The following is a 13,542-nucleotide window of genomic DNA, read 5'->3' as shown; positions in this document are numbered from 1 at the left end:
GTACGGATTTGTAATGCAGGTTTATGAGAGTTACTGTCGATGGACAAGTACAGAACTAAAAGCACCGGAAGAACGAACTGCTGGGTCACCTGACCAAGCCAAACAAAATGTGGATGGATGCAAAACAAACTAGAGCTTGGGTGACTAGAAAGGAGCAGATGGGTTATGACAAACTCACAGCGATTTGGAGGAGGGCTTCTTCACTTTTGGCCTCTTTCGACGATGAGCTGGCCTGAAGCATGCACAGCATGTGTACACGTGCGGGGCAAATGCACGTGCATGGAGGAGACAAACACACAGGTATATACACACAGGACACGCACATACAGGTGTACACACAGATATGCATGCACACACACACACAGCAGAGACACACAATTAGGCGTCATTACAAAAAGGAACAGAAGAAGCTCTAAAGCAGGTTTGTATTTAGCCTTGTTTGGTGTTTCTTTACACTTAAAGGCTTTGATTGCAAACAGTAAGGAACCATGGCAGGTTTAACGGGGTTTGATTTCAGAACAACACTTTAAATTACCATGACTCACAATAAGCAAAAACATAACCAAAGTCTGACTGGGGAGACAGAAACCTCCCTGACTTGAATTTCATCTAAGCTGTTTGTAAAAGTAACCAGCTGTGAGCTGTTCGGAGGAAGAAATACCTGTAGTCGTTGAAGTGGTTCTTCTCTTTTCCTCCTGAAAGGAAGTTGAGAGAACATCAATCTCCGTCTGAAACGACTCATAAAGCAACAGTAAGTCATGTTCACCTGAGAGAGATTTTACTCACCCTTCTCAGGGTTGCATTGTTTATGGCCCTTGCAGCCCCGTAAGCCCATGAGCTGTAGATGCAGTGAATTCAGAGCACTGCGATCAAGAGTGCTAACAGCATTTATCAGCTGCAGGAACAGAGAGGACGAAATGTCAGAAAGAGCTTTGGGAAAATGTCTGCTATCTAAAAGGAATGCACCACAAACTGTGTTTTAGGATCAGTTTCTATTTGTTCCTGTTGAAGTATTTATATCTGTCTTCATGTGTGTGTCTGTCCAAATAAAATACCTGGTAGGGGTCAGTGTTGAGGTCAAAGTATTCCAGGAAGCCAGTGGCAAATTCACAGAACAGGAAATTGTGAGTGTCGTTGATGGTCCTGAGGCACCAGTACGTGTTGTTGTTGGCACTGGTGCACGCACAGAACGGACCCACTGAGATAAGAGAAGGACGGGGTGAGGAAGGGCGGGGTGAGTTTGGAAAACAATACATTTACAAGAGGGTGGGATGATATCGTTTTCATCATATCTGGGGTGGAAAACAGCAGCAGAGACAAAAAGGAATGTTCCAAAACACCGTGTCTATCTACAGCAGCGGTCTTTCCTCACTTGTCCAGAAGGGGGCGGTCTGCCAGTGATGGTTGTCGTGGGTGAAGCAGGTGAGGCCAGGCATACTGCAGGTGTCATTGTTCTGGAGCCGTTTGAGGAACTTACGCAGTTTTTTTCTGCGTTTTTGTTCCTTCTGCAGCCACTGAGTCTTCTGCTTGGAAGGGATTCTGCTAAGACAAGAACTATTAGTGTAGCGAAAACAGAAAAAATCTTCCTTTTTTTTTGTAAATTAATGCCAAAGTTTACCTGAGTGAGAGCATTTGTTCCGCTTCAAGCCGGTTAGTGTCTTTATTTTTAAGGGGATAACTGAAAAGACAAAAGGCAGCTGTCACATCTTGTACATTTCAGTGTTGGCCACAATGTTACCCTGATTATCTGATTATTCCTCACCTGGGAGTGTTACACTGACATTCCTCTGGACGCACCTTTTTCAGGTGACCTTTGACCTCACGGAGGTTTTTGATTTTGGTCTGCAAAGTCTCAATCTAAGTGCATCAAGAAGACTCACAGAGTCACCCAAAGCGCATTACACACAAAACAATCAGTAAAATGAGACGCGTGTTTCAGAATTAGGAAAGATACAATAGTACCTCATGCTCTATGTGCAGTTTGTGGTCTTTCCATGCTTGAAGAGACTTATAGAGACCCCCATCACACTTCACTGTGTCATTCATAAGGATGGAGCACCTGCAACACACACACAATATGTAATATAGTGTGGTAAAAAACTTTGAGTGTATAATCCTGACTGGCAATTTCTGCCATAAAATAATTAACAAAATCTTGTGCTTTAATCCAAGCTTTACTTAAGTGTAACCTTTCAAAAATAAAATTCCAGTTTTCCAGACAGAAATGTCTGGAAAACAGCTACCAGTGATCCACACAGACCTGTAAGTAACTTTCAAAGCAGCAGGTGGTGTAAGTTTGTCGCGAGAGGTGGGTTTGGCTGTGGCTTCCATGCCACTGAATTCTTCTCCGTCTTCTTCATTTCCCGCCCCGCTCCTCCTGTCTTTGGTCCAGCTGGTGTTCCTGGATCCCAGGGGTCGGTAGCCCTGCTCCAGGTCGACAGCATACAGGTCTCCATCCAGCTCGAATGATACAGAACGGGCCCAGCGCCTCCTGGACACAGGCTTACTGGATTTCAGCTCTGCATAAGATGAGACAAATGAATCTGAATGACATAAAAAAGAGGAGTGTTTTTAGAACTGGATGAGAATTAAAATAATAATCTGCAGAGTTGCATTTAATATTTCTCAATGACAAAAGATTTTTAATGAATAAAGGCGCAGATGTCTGCTCAACTTGACCACTAGGTGGCAGCACCAACACATGGTTTTTATCTCATCAGTACTACAGCAACTGGTAATTTTAGATTGAGGTTTATTTTTGTCTTTCTAGTCAAGAACACCCATCTTTCCAAACAAAACGAGAATCTAATAATAATAATCAAAATATCAGAATATGTGAGTGAGAACAGACACTTACTTTTTTTGTTCAGCACCCTCTTCCTCTTCAGGTCAGGCGTTTTGACACTCATATCACCACAGTTACAGTTGTCAGCATTAGGTGAGAGAGACAGCGTGGAGGCACTGCTGGCCATCAGAGCCTGCATACGTGGGGCAAACAGACCAGCCATGCCCTTACACTTATACAGCCTCAGCTTGCCAGTTGGGTCCTCCACACATTGCCACTTCTGAAACGAAGCACCAAGACATATATGAGTCCTCAGGCAATACCAGAAGCTCTTAAAATGAGAATGAAATCTAGACCCACAATCATTGCTACTCTAAAACTCCTTAAAAACAGACACGTTACGCTCAGTTCTCTTCATTTTGAAGTAAAATGATAAGAAATCAAACCAAATGAGTACAATGACTGCATATACCACGGGCAGTAAATGTTAAAGCAGATTGCAGATTAACATCCTGCTGTGGCCACATTCACATTCTTTTGAAAATAAATTAACCTCGCTTTTTTTCTAAGCTCCTACAGGTCAAGTACCTGTCCTGGCTGCTGGCAAGAGGTCTGGTACTCTGCTTTCTGGCACAAGTCCTTCACCCTCTGGTATTTTGGCAGGAAGTTCTCCTCCTGGGCCATTTCCTTCCCATCAGTCCTCTTGTGCGGAGGCTTCCTGAAAGAACAGAAGGAACATTGACAAGCAGTCCGATCTCGCCAGAAGACAGTGCCTGGAATGAAAACATGTCTCGCAAAAGGTCAATCAATAAAATATACCCTCTCTCCACCAGGAAAGAATCTCTCCAGGTTTTACTTTTCTTGTTCAGCTGGAACCTGGAAAAGGAGTAAAAACCACACAGTGATATTTGCACTGAACAAACATGAACACTATTTGAAAATGCCACGCTCTTTGAAAAGAGAGGGGTGTTACATTTATACATTTATATTTAGGGTGCGAATTTCAATATGTACAGGAATGCCTGAAGACTGACTAAAGCTTCAGGCAAACCGCTTTTTGACACATTTTAAAATGCCAGTTTCTGCAGAAGATACTGAAAACAAAGTATGCGCGTTCACCTGTTCACGGGCCGCTCTGTGGCCAGCAGCTTGAGGATGGACTTGCCATCCATTTCTGCAGGAATGTCAACACCGGCCATGTCCAGCAGAGTTGGTGCCAGGTCGATGTTTAACACTATGTGAGGATTACTGCAGAGCAACAAGAATACGATTTATACACACTTTGATTCAATAACATTACAGCAATGTCAACATTTGTACACCTTTTTATATCAGCATCAACCAACTCCACAAAATATTGTATAATCAGATAGTTTGTTGTAAATGTTCTATACCATTTACCATTTAACTCACCAACCACTTTATTAGGTACACTTCTTTTATTGCTTGTTAACACAAATAGCTAATGAGCCAATGACAAGGCAGCAATTACCATCCCTGAACCTTGTTCATGTGCAAGTTAGCCATCTGCATTTTTGGGTCAGGTGCCTTTCATTGTTTTAAGGATCTGCTTTTTTAATGATAAAGTTGAATCTATCTATCTATCTATCTATCTATCTATCTTAGACATGTAGACGTGAAACCATCATTAGGTTTACAGAGACTCATCAGACTAGACGATGCGTTCCCAGTCTCTTATTGTCACGTTATGGTGAGTCTGTGTGAATTGTAGCCTCAGTTTCCTGTTCTTAGCGGACAGGAGTGACGCCCGGCAGGGTCTTCTGCTGCTGCCGCCCATCTGCTTCAAGGTTGAAGTGTTGTGTGCTCAGAGATGGTATTCACATTAACTTGATTGTACTAAGTGGTTATTTAAGCTACTGTTGCCATCTTGAACCAATTTACCCATTTTCCTCTGACGTCAACAAGTTATTTTCATTGACTTAACTGCCGCTCACTGTAATTTTTTATTAATTTTTTTTTTGGTCCATTTTCTGTAAACCCTAGAGATGGTGTGTGAAAATCCCAGTAGATCAGCAGTTTCTGAAATACTCAGACCAGCCTGTCTGGCACCAACAATCATGCCATGTTCAATATCACTTAAATCTCCTTTCTTTCCTGTTCTGATGCCTGGTTTGAACTTCACCAAGTCCAGATGTCTAATGCACTGAGTTGCTGTCATGTGATTGGCTGATTAGCTATTTGTGTTAACAAGCAATTGAATAAGTGTATCGATGAAATGGAAGGTGAGCGAATTACAATGATTGTGACAGAAGAGCAGTCTGAGTCACTCACGTGGTGCCTTGCTCCACATTAGGTCCTCGTATGTAGAAAGGTACACGGATGTCAAATTCATAAGGCATCGATTTGCCCTTCACTAAACCAAACTGGCCAATATGATAGCCATGGTCGGAGGTGTAAATGAGGTAGGTGTTGTCCACCTCACCTGTCTCCACCAGCATGTTGTACACCTACATAAGATACAACTCGTTTAACACTCATGCAGCGTAAAAAGTTAAGCTTTCAGTTTGATGGCTCAAATCTCCTGTGCCATTTTCAAGGAAAAAGAGATTGAACAATTTACCAAGTGTGTCAGTGAATTCATTATCCAGTCCCAGCCAGAACAGGCACAGATCTCCCAGGACCCAAGGCTGTTAGATGAATTGTACGTGTGCGTCTGAGCGTATGTGTGTTTAAAGCAAACCACTGTCTGCTCGTCTGCCCACCTTCTCCACACTGTCATCCACAGACAGCAGAGTCTGCATCCTCCGGCGCTGGAGCATGTTGGTGAACTGCATGTGGACAGGCTTCATGGGTCCGGTGTAGCGCAGGATCCAGTGCTTGTCTGGGTTTGGGGCATAGTTGTAGCTTGGGGTTCTTCAAAGAGTACAAAGAAGTGAAATGTAAGAAATTGTGTGCTGTAAAGCTACTTTTTAAAATCAAACTCTAAGAAAAAGCAGACACTTAAAGGTTGTTTAATGTATATTTTTTACTAAAGTTTGGATACTAAAGCTTTAAGTCACAAAAAGTGTACTAAAATGTTTAAAATTAAACTGCACTCACAGTGACTACATCTGCTGCTGTATGCTAATGTCTTTCCAGAGAAGAAAGAAAACAGTTTATTCAAAGTTAAACTAGAGCTTACAAAAACAACATAAAAATTCTAAGTGATGCAATCAAAAGGCCCGCACAAACTGATTAATATTCAACTACACGCCATATACAAGTTTTTCCATTTGGGAGGTTCTGTTAGAAAATATGTAGAACCATTGTGTGGAATGATTTTGCCGCTGTCATGCAATTTTGACTGCAATAAAGTGTAAAATGAGTGTCAAGGTGAGAGGGTTTATCTCCAGATTAGTGCATAAATTTTACTGCCTCAATCTTCTCCTCTGGTTGATGAGGACAGATGGAGGCAGAGTAAAAAAAATAGCCAGAGAAAGAGCTCTGAGCTACTAAAGCCCAGGAGAGAGTGCATTTACGGAGAGAGAGAGCAATTAAAAGTTTGCACAAAGACACTGGGGTTGAATTGTCTGAATTTTCTGTGTATAAAGGCTGTGTGGCACAGGTTAATGATGCTGGAGGGATTAGATGAAGCAGTATGAGTGTGTGAGGGGGCTGGAGGGAAGGAGTGGAAACTACAATCTCATTACTGGTTTTAGATACATCTCTGGAGGCCAATAGTGGGCTTGCTATTAGCTAGCAGCAGAAGAGAGTCACTCATGGGTGCAGAGGGTCAGAAAAACAAAGGGTAAAATGATAGTAGTGTGTGCAGTAACTCTTTGCTTTTATGTGTGTCTAAATAATCACCTCTGCATTAAATAAACCTCATTCATGCTTCCCTTTGATCATACCTGACAAAACAGTACAAACAAGCAAGGCTTTTTATTATGCTGTTCACTAATGTGAGCAACACAAGACAAATAAATCGGCGCAAAACCCTAACGGAGCGAGAAGCTTCAGCTGCCGACAGCAAACTGAAGGCAGAGGAAGACAAGATTGTGCTGAGATTATGGAATTTGTGTCATTTTGGGTCAAATGAAAGGAAACGTAAATGCAGGAGCGAGTCATATACTATCAAACAGCAGTGAAAATGTAAAATTGTATCCTTTCCCCCCCGAAAATGAACAGAAACAGAAATAAGCAGTCCAGTTGAAGCAGCTTGCCAATTTATTTGTTCTGAGTGCAATCGTAGAAAAACCTGGAGCAGTAGTTTGGTTAATCATTTTTAAAAAACCTTTTAGTAGCTTACTGACGCCCTTACATGTGCTGCGAGGCGTTGGAAAAGGCAGAGCTGTACTGTGGAGCAGAGTCCTCTGGACCGTGTGGAGCCACATGGCTCAGGACCATCATGATGGGCCGGTGAGGGTACATCCTCTTGGACATACGGAAGTAGTTGATGCTGTCGTTGGTAATGATGTCTGTCAGGTAGTCCTGTAGAGGAAGTGAATGTTGTCCAGCAGAGAGAAAAGGAGTGACAGAGCAGATGTCAGAGCCCACACAGCTGTGCTGGATCAGAGCCAGATACTGATCTGGAATCAAAACCAGCCATCACCGGCTGAAGCAAAACCATGCATATGTTTAATAAACTGTTCAAACTTTGATCTCTTTATTTTAGCTACATGTTCTTTTAGAGCATAATTTCCAAATTTTATCAGGTTGACCAAACCAAAGTAAATCATTTTTAGTTGTAAATGTTTTTTTTTAAACCCCAAATTTGAAAAAGTTGGGATGCTGTGTAAAAAGGCTGGGATGTGCAAATCTCATGACCCCATATTTTATTCACACGCGTTGGATCATAGTAAACATATCAAACATATGAACTAAAAACAATGTACAATGATTTTTGGAAAAAAATAAGGTGATTTTAAATTTGATGGCAGCAACACATCTCAAAAAGGTTGGGGCAACAAAAAGCTGTAAAAATAAGTGGTACGGATAAGAAACAGATGGAGGAGCTTTTTGCAACTAATTAAGTTAATTGGCAACAGCTGAGCAAGAGGACTGGGTATAAAAAGAGCACTTTAGAGAGGCAGATTCTCCCAGAAGTAAAGATGGGCGGAGGTTCACCATACTGTGAAAAACTGCATCCAAAAATAGTGGAACAATTTTAGAATGATATTCCTCAGTGGACAATTAAGAGGACTTTGTAATTCCCATCATCTCCAGTTCATAATATCATGAAAATATTTGAAGAATCTGCTCAAAGGACAAGGCTGAAAGTCAACATTAGATGCTGTGACCTTTGGGCCCTCGCTGCATTAAAACCAGGTCTGATTCTGTTCTGGACATCACTGCATGGACTGAGGAACACTTCAACAAATCACTGGCTGTAAACACAGTTCACTGCACCATCCATAAATGCTGCTTAAAGCTCTATCAGGCAAAGACAAGCCAAATATGAACACCATCAATAAACTCTGCTGTCTTCTCTGAACCAAAGCTCATTTAAAATGGACTGAGACAAAGTGGAAAATTGTTCAGTCATCATATGAATCAAACTTTAAAATTTTTTTGTAAAACACGAACGCCACATTCTCCATATTAAAGAGGAGAGGGACCATCAGGCCTGTTATAACAAACAGTTGAAAAGCCAGCCTCTCTGATGGTGTGGGGGTGCTTTAGTGCCTATTGTATGGGCAGCTAACATATCTGGAAAGGCATCATCAGTGCAGAGAAAATATATACAGATTTTAGAACAACATGTGCTCCCATCAAGACACTGTCTTTTTCAGGGAAGGTCTTGCATATTTCAGCAAGACCTTGTTAAACTGCTACTGCATCCATTCCAGCAGCAGGGCTTCATTGAAGAAGAGTCCAGGCGCTGAACTGGTCTGCCTGCAGTCCAGACCTCAACAACTGAAAACATTTAGTGCGTCATGAAATGAAAAATCCACCAAAGAAGAGCCAGGACTGTTGAACAGCTAGAATCCTACATCAGACAAGAATGGGACAACAATCCTTCTAAAAACCTTCAGCAGCTGCTCTCCTCAGGTCTAACATGTTTACAGACTGTTGGGGAAAGAAGAGATGTTTCACAGTTGTGAACATGGCCCTATCCTGTTTTTTTTTTTTTAAGATGTGTTGCTGCGATAAAACTCAAAATGACTTTTTTATTGGTATAATTTCTTACTTTGAACATTTGATACTTTACTGTTTTAATGTGAATAAAAATATGGGTTTATTAGATTTGTAAATCATTTCATTCTGTTTTTATTTACATTTTACCCAATGCCCCAAATCTTTTGGAACTGACATTGTATATGGTTTGTCACGAGTACTTAAGTGGAATTGCTAAAATACAGAGATAACAAAATGTCTAATTGTGAGGTACTTTGCCTGGTGGGAATTATTTGGAGGATCATTCTGTAAGCGAAGGTGAGATGTCTCTTGCAAAGAAAGGAGAGCATACCTTCTGGTAGTCACTGCTGTGTTTTTCTCGTACTCCGTTTCTGCAGAGGGTGTAGTTGTAGAAACGGGAGTTTTTCACCAGTGCCACCCATTCCTTCCAGCCAGGGGGCACATAGGAGCCATTGTACTCGTTCAAATACTTTCCAAAAAAGGCTGAAAATGTATGTGAGCAAAATAACAATGTCCTGAAGTCACAGTGTTTCTGGAAATCTCATGCATGATGAAAGGTACTTTGAACGGACTTGGCAGCGCTCACCTGTCCTGTAACCAGAGTTATTCAGGTGCACCGCAAATGTGTGCGGCTCGTGGTGTGCCTGCCATGAGGGCGAAGAGCAGTTCTCATTGTTGGTGTAAGTGTGGTGGTTGTGCACGTACTTCCCTGTCAGGATGGAGGAACGGGATGGACAGCACATGGGTGTGGTGGAAAAAGCATTTGAGAAATGTGTGCCGCCTTTCTCCATGATTTGCCGAGTTTTGTTCATGGCCTGCATTGAACCTGAGAAAAAAAACAAAACACAAAACAATAATGTACAAGAGGGAGGAAAAAAAAAGAGAGGAAGGTTAAAATTCAAAGGCCAACAACAAAAATGAAAGGAACCCAGGGGGATAAAAGGCTGTTGGAGAGGAAGAAGACTGAGTGATTCATAAACACGCAGAAACTTAAGAAGAAAATATTTGAACATAGGCAAGAGATGGTGGAATCATTAGCAAGATGGTAAGAGGAAAAGCAAGGGTTGAAGTCAAATGAGGCACTAAATCTTTTCAGTAAACTGTGACCCATTTAGATGTGTGTGTACCAAAAGCTTTACAGGCTGATGGTGATTGTTTGGGGAAACAGATGCTTGACCATAAATTCCTCGTTTTCAATGGTAGTCTTCTCTCTGCGATCACACAAGGACAAAGGATGTCACAGAGGCCATTATGCAGCTACTCCAATCCAATATGCTGCTAAAGGACTTAAGCGGGTAGGGAGATGGTCAGACTTTGGCAACCAGACAATGGAAGCCATAGGCTGCCCTTGTTTCATGCCAGAAACAGAGTTGGCAAAGGGAGCTCATGACTTTGACTGAACCAGCTGTTATGTTGCCAGGAGGCGGCATTAGGCTGACTTTCTCTTGCAAATGTTGTTGTATCCACATGGACAGAATACCCATACTCAGGGGACATGGAACAAAAGCAAACAAGATTCACAGTCATATGGGATTATCTGCCTTACCCAGCTCAATGTCCTGATCATCAGTGAGAATCAGAATGATATTGGGTCGGACGTTTCTGATGTGGCGATCCCTCTGCAAACGAGACCTGAGGCGATATCCAGACAGATAGCCGGAGCCCTTCACCTCAGGGAGGATCCCCACCAGGACCAGAAAGAGAAAAAGAAGAGGGAGAATGGCAGGGTGCCCTTGCCCCGCCATGATGACAAACTGCAGTCTCCTCTTTAGTCCTTCATTCACAATCCTGGGAGTCTGTAGATCCCTCACGCAGCCTGTGAAACAGGACACAGAAGGGGACTGATAAGAATAAAACATTCAGACTCGTGCACATACGCAGACACACACAAACCACATTAAAAATTAGCAGATGCAAGCCGTACACTGCCATTACAGGGTGTTCTTCTGCGTAAATGCACCCGTTTGGGCTGAGCTCAGCCCGTTAATCAATCATTAATGATGCATTAGAGTGGTGTCATTGGCTGGTTGTAATGATCTCTGGTGATGAGCACATGGCTGCCAGGCTGCGGCTAATGGGCCTGGGCCTGGGGCCAGCTCAAACCTCACCTCCCCGTGAGAGGGTTTTGTGGACAGGAGGGATGCAGGGCAGAGGGGTTAGAAGGAGGAGGTGAAGGAGAGACAGGATCCGCTAAGCTGAATGAAAACAGAGCTCAGTGGGTGGCAGTGTGACGGGAGAAAACAACTCTAAAAAATACAAAAAAACCCCTAACTGTCTTTAAATCGCAACAAGCTAACACGCCAGAAAAATTAAACAGAACAAGAAGTATGAAATCAGAAATGTGTGGGTTTTACCATTGTCAAAATACACAAGAAGTTTTAGTAAGTTAGGAAATTAATATTCTGCTTAAAAAATACATTTCAGTACTATTATAGTACTTTACTTTCTAGTGAGAAAAATCACTGTCAAAGATTTACTCTGAATCTTGAAGAAAAATAACAATTAAGGACAAATAAAGTCCTACAGTTATCACCTACATATCACCTGCTGTCTTTCATGCCAGAGTTTTAGACTGAGATCGTCTTGTGATGAGAAATGACAGCTGTAGCCATTTTGGTCAAACTTTAAAAATAACATTATGTGTGATGACAGTTTTGTTGCAAGGTGTCACACTCAGAGTATTTGTTGTAAATGACTCTCAGTTACTACCACATTAAATTTTAGCTCAGTATCTGTAGAACTGACCAAGTTACAGCAATCTTTGTATAAGCTAACATTGATTAGCAACATCTTGACTCCAAAAGTTAATCAGCTACAGATGTGTATCCAATGACTAAATTGTGAAAGCTTCACTATAATCCAGCCAGTGGTTCATGAGATATTTTGCTAACATACACACAAACAAGCAAAACATAATTAAGCAAAAACATAATCACCCTTCAGTGGTGTGTGCCAGTGATTAAATATCCCAGTAGGGGACTTGTTCCATTGTTCACCAATGGTCTATGTATTTAAAGCTCCAAATAAAGAAATAACCTGCTTTATAAATAAATATAAATATTAGTAATGTTCCAGTCTGTTATCTGGAACTAAAGCCCATTAAACATGAGATGAAGCAGTTTTAAATGAAAAACATAAACCAACAATTTTCCATCAGCTCCCTTCTTGTCATCTTCTTACCTTTTAAGGACAAAAGAGAAGCTCAGAAACGTAATAATGACATATAATCTGAGCAGTGTCACAGCCCAGCGACCACAGTCATAAAAACTCTTCACAGGCAGCAACATCTGATCGCCCGCTGAGAAGCTCCAGGGTCATGAAGTGCCGAGGGTTGGATATTTGTGTGTTGCGTGTTTGTAAGTCCACAAAGAGCATGTGGCCAGGGCAGTCCATGTTTTCTAAACGAAGACAATGAAAACAGAGGCAACCTGTCTTTGGGTGCTTTGACCTCTCAAGAACAGGCTGAGAGTTTGTTAAGGAAAGAAAAAGGTGGAACAAATGAAGAAATTCAGCCGTGTCTGGATGCACACATGCACAATATGACTCACTGTTAATGTTCACCCCTTTTCAGAGACAAAGCAGATGAAGCAAGAGTGAGCTGAATGTAAAAGAGCTGCATTCTAACTCAAAGTCCTTCTGTTTCTCTTTGGTCTATACGCCGTTGTCCAGATTGTGCTCATTAAGGTTCTTCCCTATTGCAAAAACACCCACGCACGTCTCCTTTTTTCCCTCCACGGTTGTTGCTTTTGCGCAAAAAACGCACACACCTACACATGTCAAGCCACGCCGTGTGGATACGTGCAGGCTCAGATAAACGTATGACAGCAGCTGTGTTTGCTCTGGTTTCCTGCTCCCGGGGCATGTGGTTCTTCCCTCGGGGAACACACGATCTCTGACCCGAGGCGCTGTGCTGTTTGAAAACTGTCCTTGCTCCCTTTTCATGTTTTCTCTCAGCCTGAATGTCTCCTTCGTTCTTTGGCACGGGATGAAAACAAAGCACCAGCAACAAGGTAATCCACCATTTAAATAAAAAAAGAAAAAGAAAAAGGATAAAAAGAACGCATATTTAGCAAGCTCCATCTGTAGTCAGTGGTGAATATGTTGTCACAAATGAATTCTGGGACATCCACAGTGAATTAAGAATAGTGTGGAGATAAACTCCTGCCACTGGCTGCTTTTGCTGACTGGTTTGTGTACGTTGAAGGTTTAGCACTTGCCTTTGATATTTGTTTATCTTTTCAAAAAGCTGATGTGGGCAAAGCCTATCAGGGATAACAGCAAAAATAGATCAAACACAAATACTCGTGCTAATTTATCAATAGCCACTTGTGCTATGATAAAAAGGTGCAGTTCTTCTCCACCTGACACTGAGGACTAATTGGATTTTCAGGCTTTTGTCAGCTTTACTGACACATAGAGTTATTTCTTTCCAGTTTGCTCTCCGCCTCTCTCTTTCATCCCACAAACGGTTTATCTCACAGTGTGTGCTACGTGAGACAAAAAACAAAAAGACACAAGCAGATGAAAACGCAACGTCGAACCGGATCAAAGCTATTAGGATTGCAGAGATGTGTGGCAACGCGGAGACGGACAACTGTTTGAAAATGGCAGCACTGAGCACAGCTGATCTCAGTCTGCACCAATGTGACCGGCATGATGGTTTGCGTGCATTTACACCT

The 13,542-nt window shown here is 42.0% G+C and overlaps 1 protein-coding gene across 6 annotated transcripts in view; it reads right to left on the bottom strand.

The window, feature by feature from the left end:
* Positions 1-13,542, bottom strand: part of sulf2a (sulfatase 2a) — a 52,421-nt gene that overhangs the window by 1,501 nt on the left and 37,378 nt on the right. For 4 of the 6 annotated variants that reach the window (XM_025009206.2, XM_025009205.2, XM_037975471.1 and 1 more), the window contains 19 exons: positions 10,410-10,679; positions 9,450-9,689; positions 9,195-9,346; positions 7,047-7,216; positions 5,509-5,659; positions 5,078-5,253; positions 3,905-4,033; positions 3,605-3,661; positions 3,374-3,503; positions 2,858-3,065; positions 2,261-2,543; positions 1,963-2,059; positions 1,763-1,857; positions 1,619-1,678; positions 1,373-1,539; positions 1,056-1,198; positions 787-895; positions 662-695; positions 179-232 (listed from right to left, as the gene is read on the bottom strand). In XM_025009206.2, coding sequence (XP_024864974.1) covers positions 179-232; positions 662-695; positions 787-895; positions 1,056-1,198; positions 1,373-1,539; positions 1,619-1,678; positions 1,763-1,857; positions 1,963-2,059; positions 2,261-2,543; positions 2,858-3,065; positions 3,374-3,503; positions 3,605-3,661; positions 3,905-4,033; positions 5,078-5,253; positions 5,509-5,659; positions 7,047-7,216; positions 9,195-9,346; positions 9,450-9,689; positions 10,410-10,608 — 2,654 coding nt within the window. In that variant the 5' untranslated portion in view covers positions 10,609-10,679. The remainder of the gene's footprint in view (positions 1-178; positions 233-661; positions 696-786; positions 896-1,055; positions 1,199-1,372; positions 1,540-1,618; positions 1,679-1,762; positions 1,858-1,962; positions 2,060-2,260; positions 2,544-2,857; positions 3,066-3,373; positions 3,504-3,604; positions 3,662-3,904; positions 4,034-5,077; positions 5,254-5,508; positions 5,660-7,046; positions 7,217-9,194; positions 9,347-9,449; positions 9,690-10,409; positions 10,680-13,542) is intronic. The other 2 variants (XM_017430603.3, XM_037975472.1) reach the window with 2 other exon arrangements.

Source organism: Kryptolebias marmoratus, linkage group LG4 (assembly GCF_001649575.2).
Source record: "Kryptolebias marmoratus isolate JLee-2015 linkage group LG4, ASM164957v2, whole genome shotgun sequence".
Lineage (NCBI taxonomy): Eukaryota > Metazoa > Chordata > Actinopteri > Cyprinodontiformes > Rivulidae > Kryptolebias > Kryptolebias marmoratus.
This window is presented reverse-complemented; position numbering and strand designations above follow the sequence as displayed.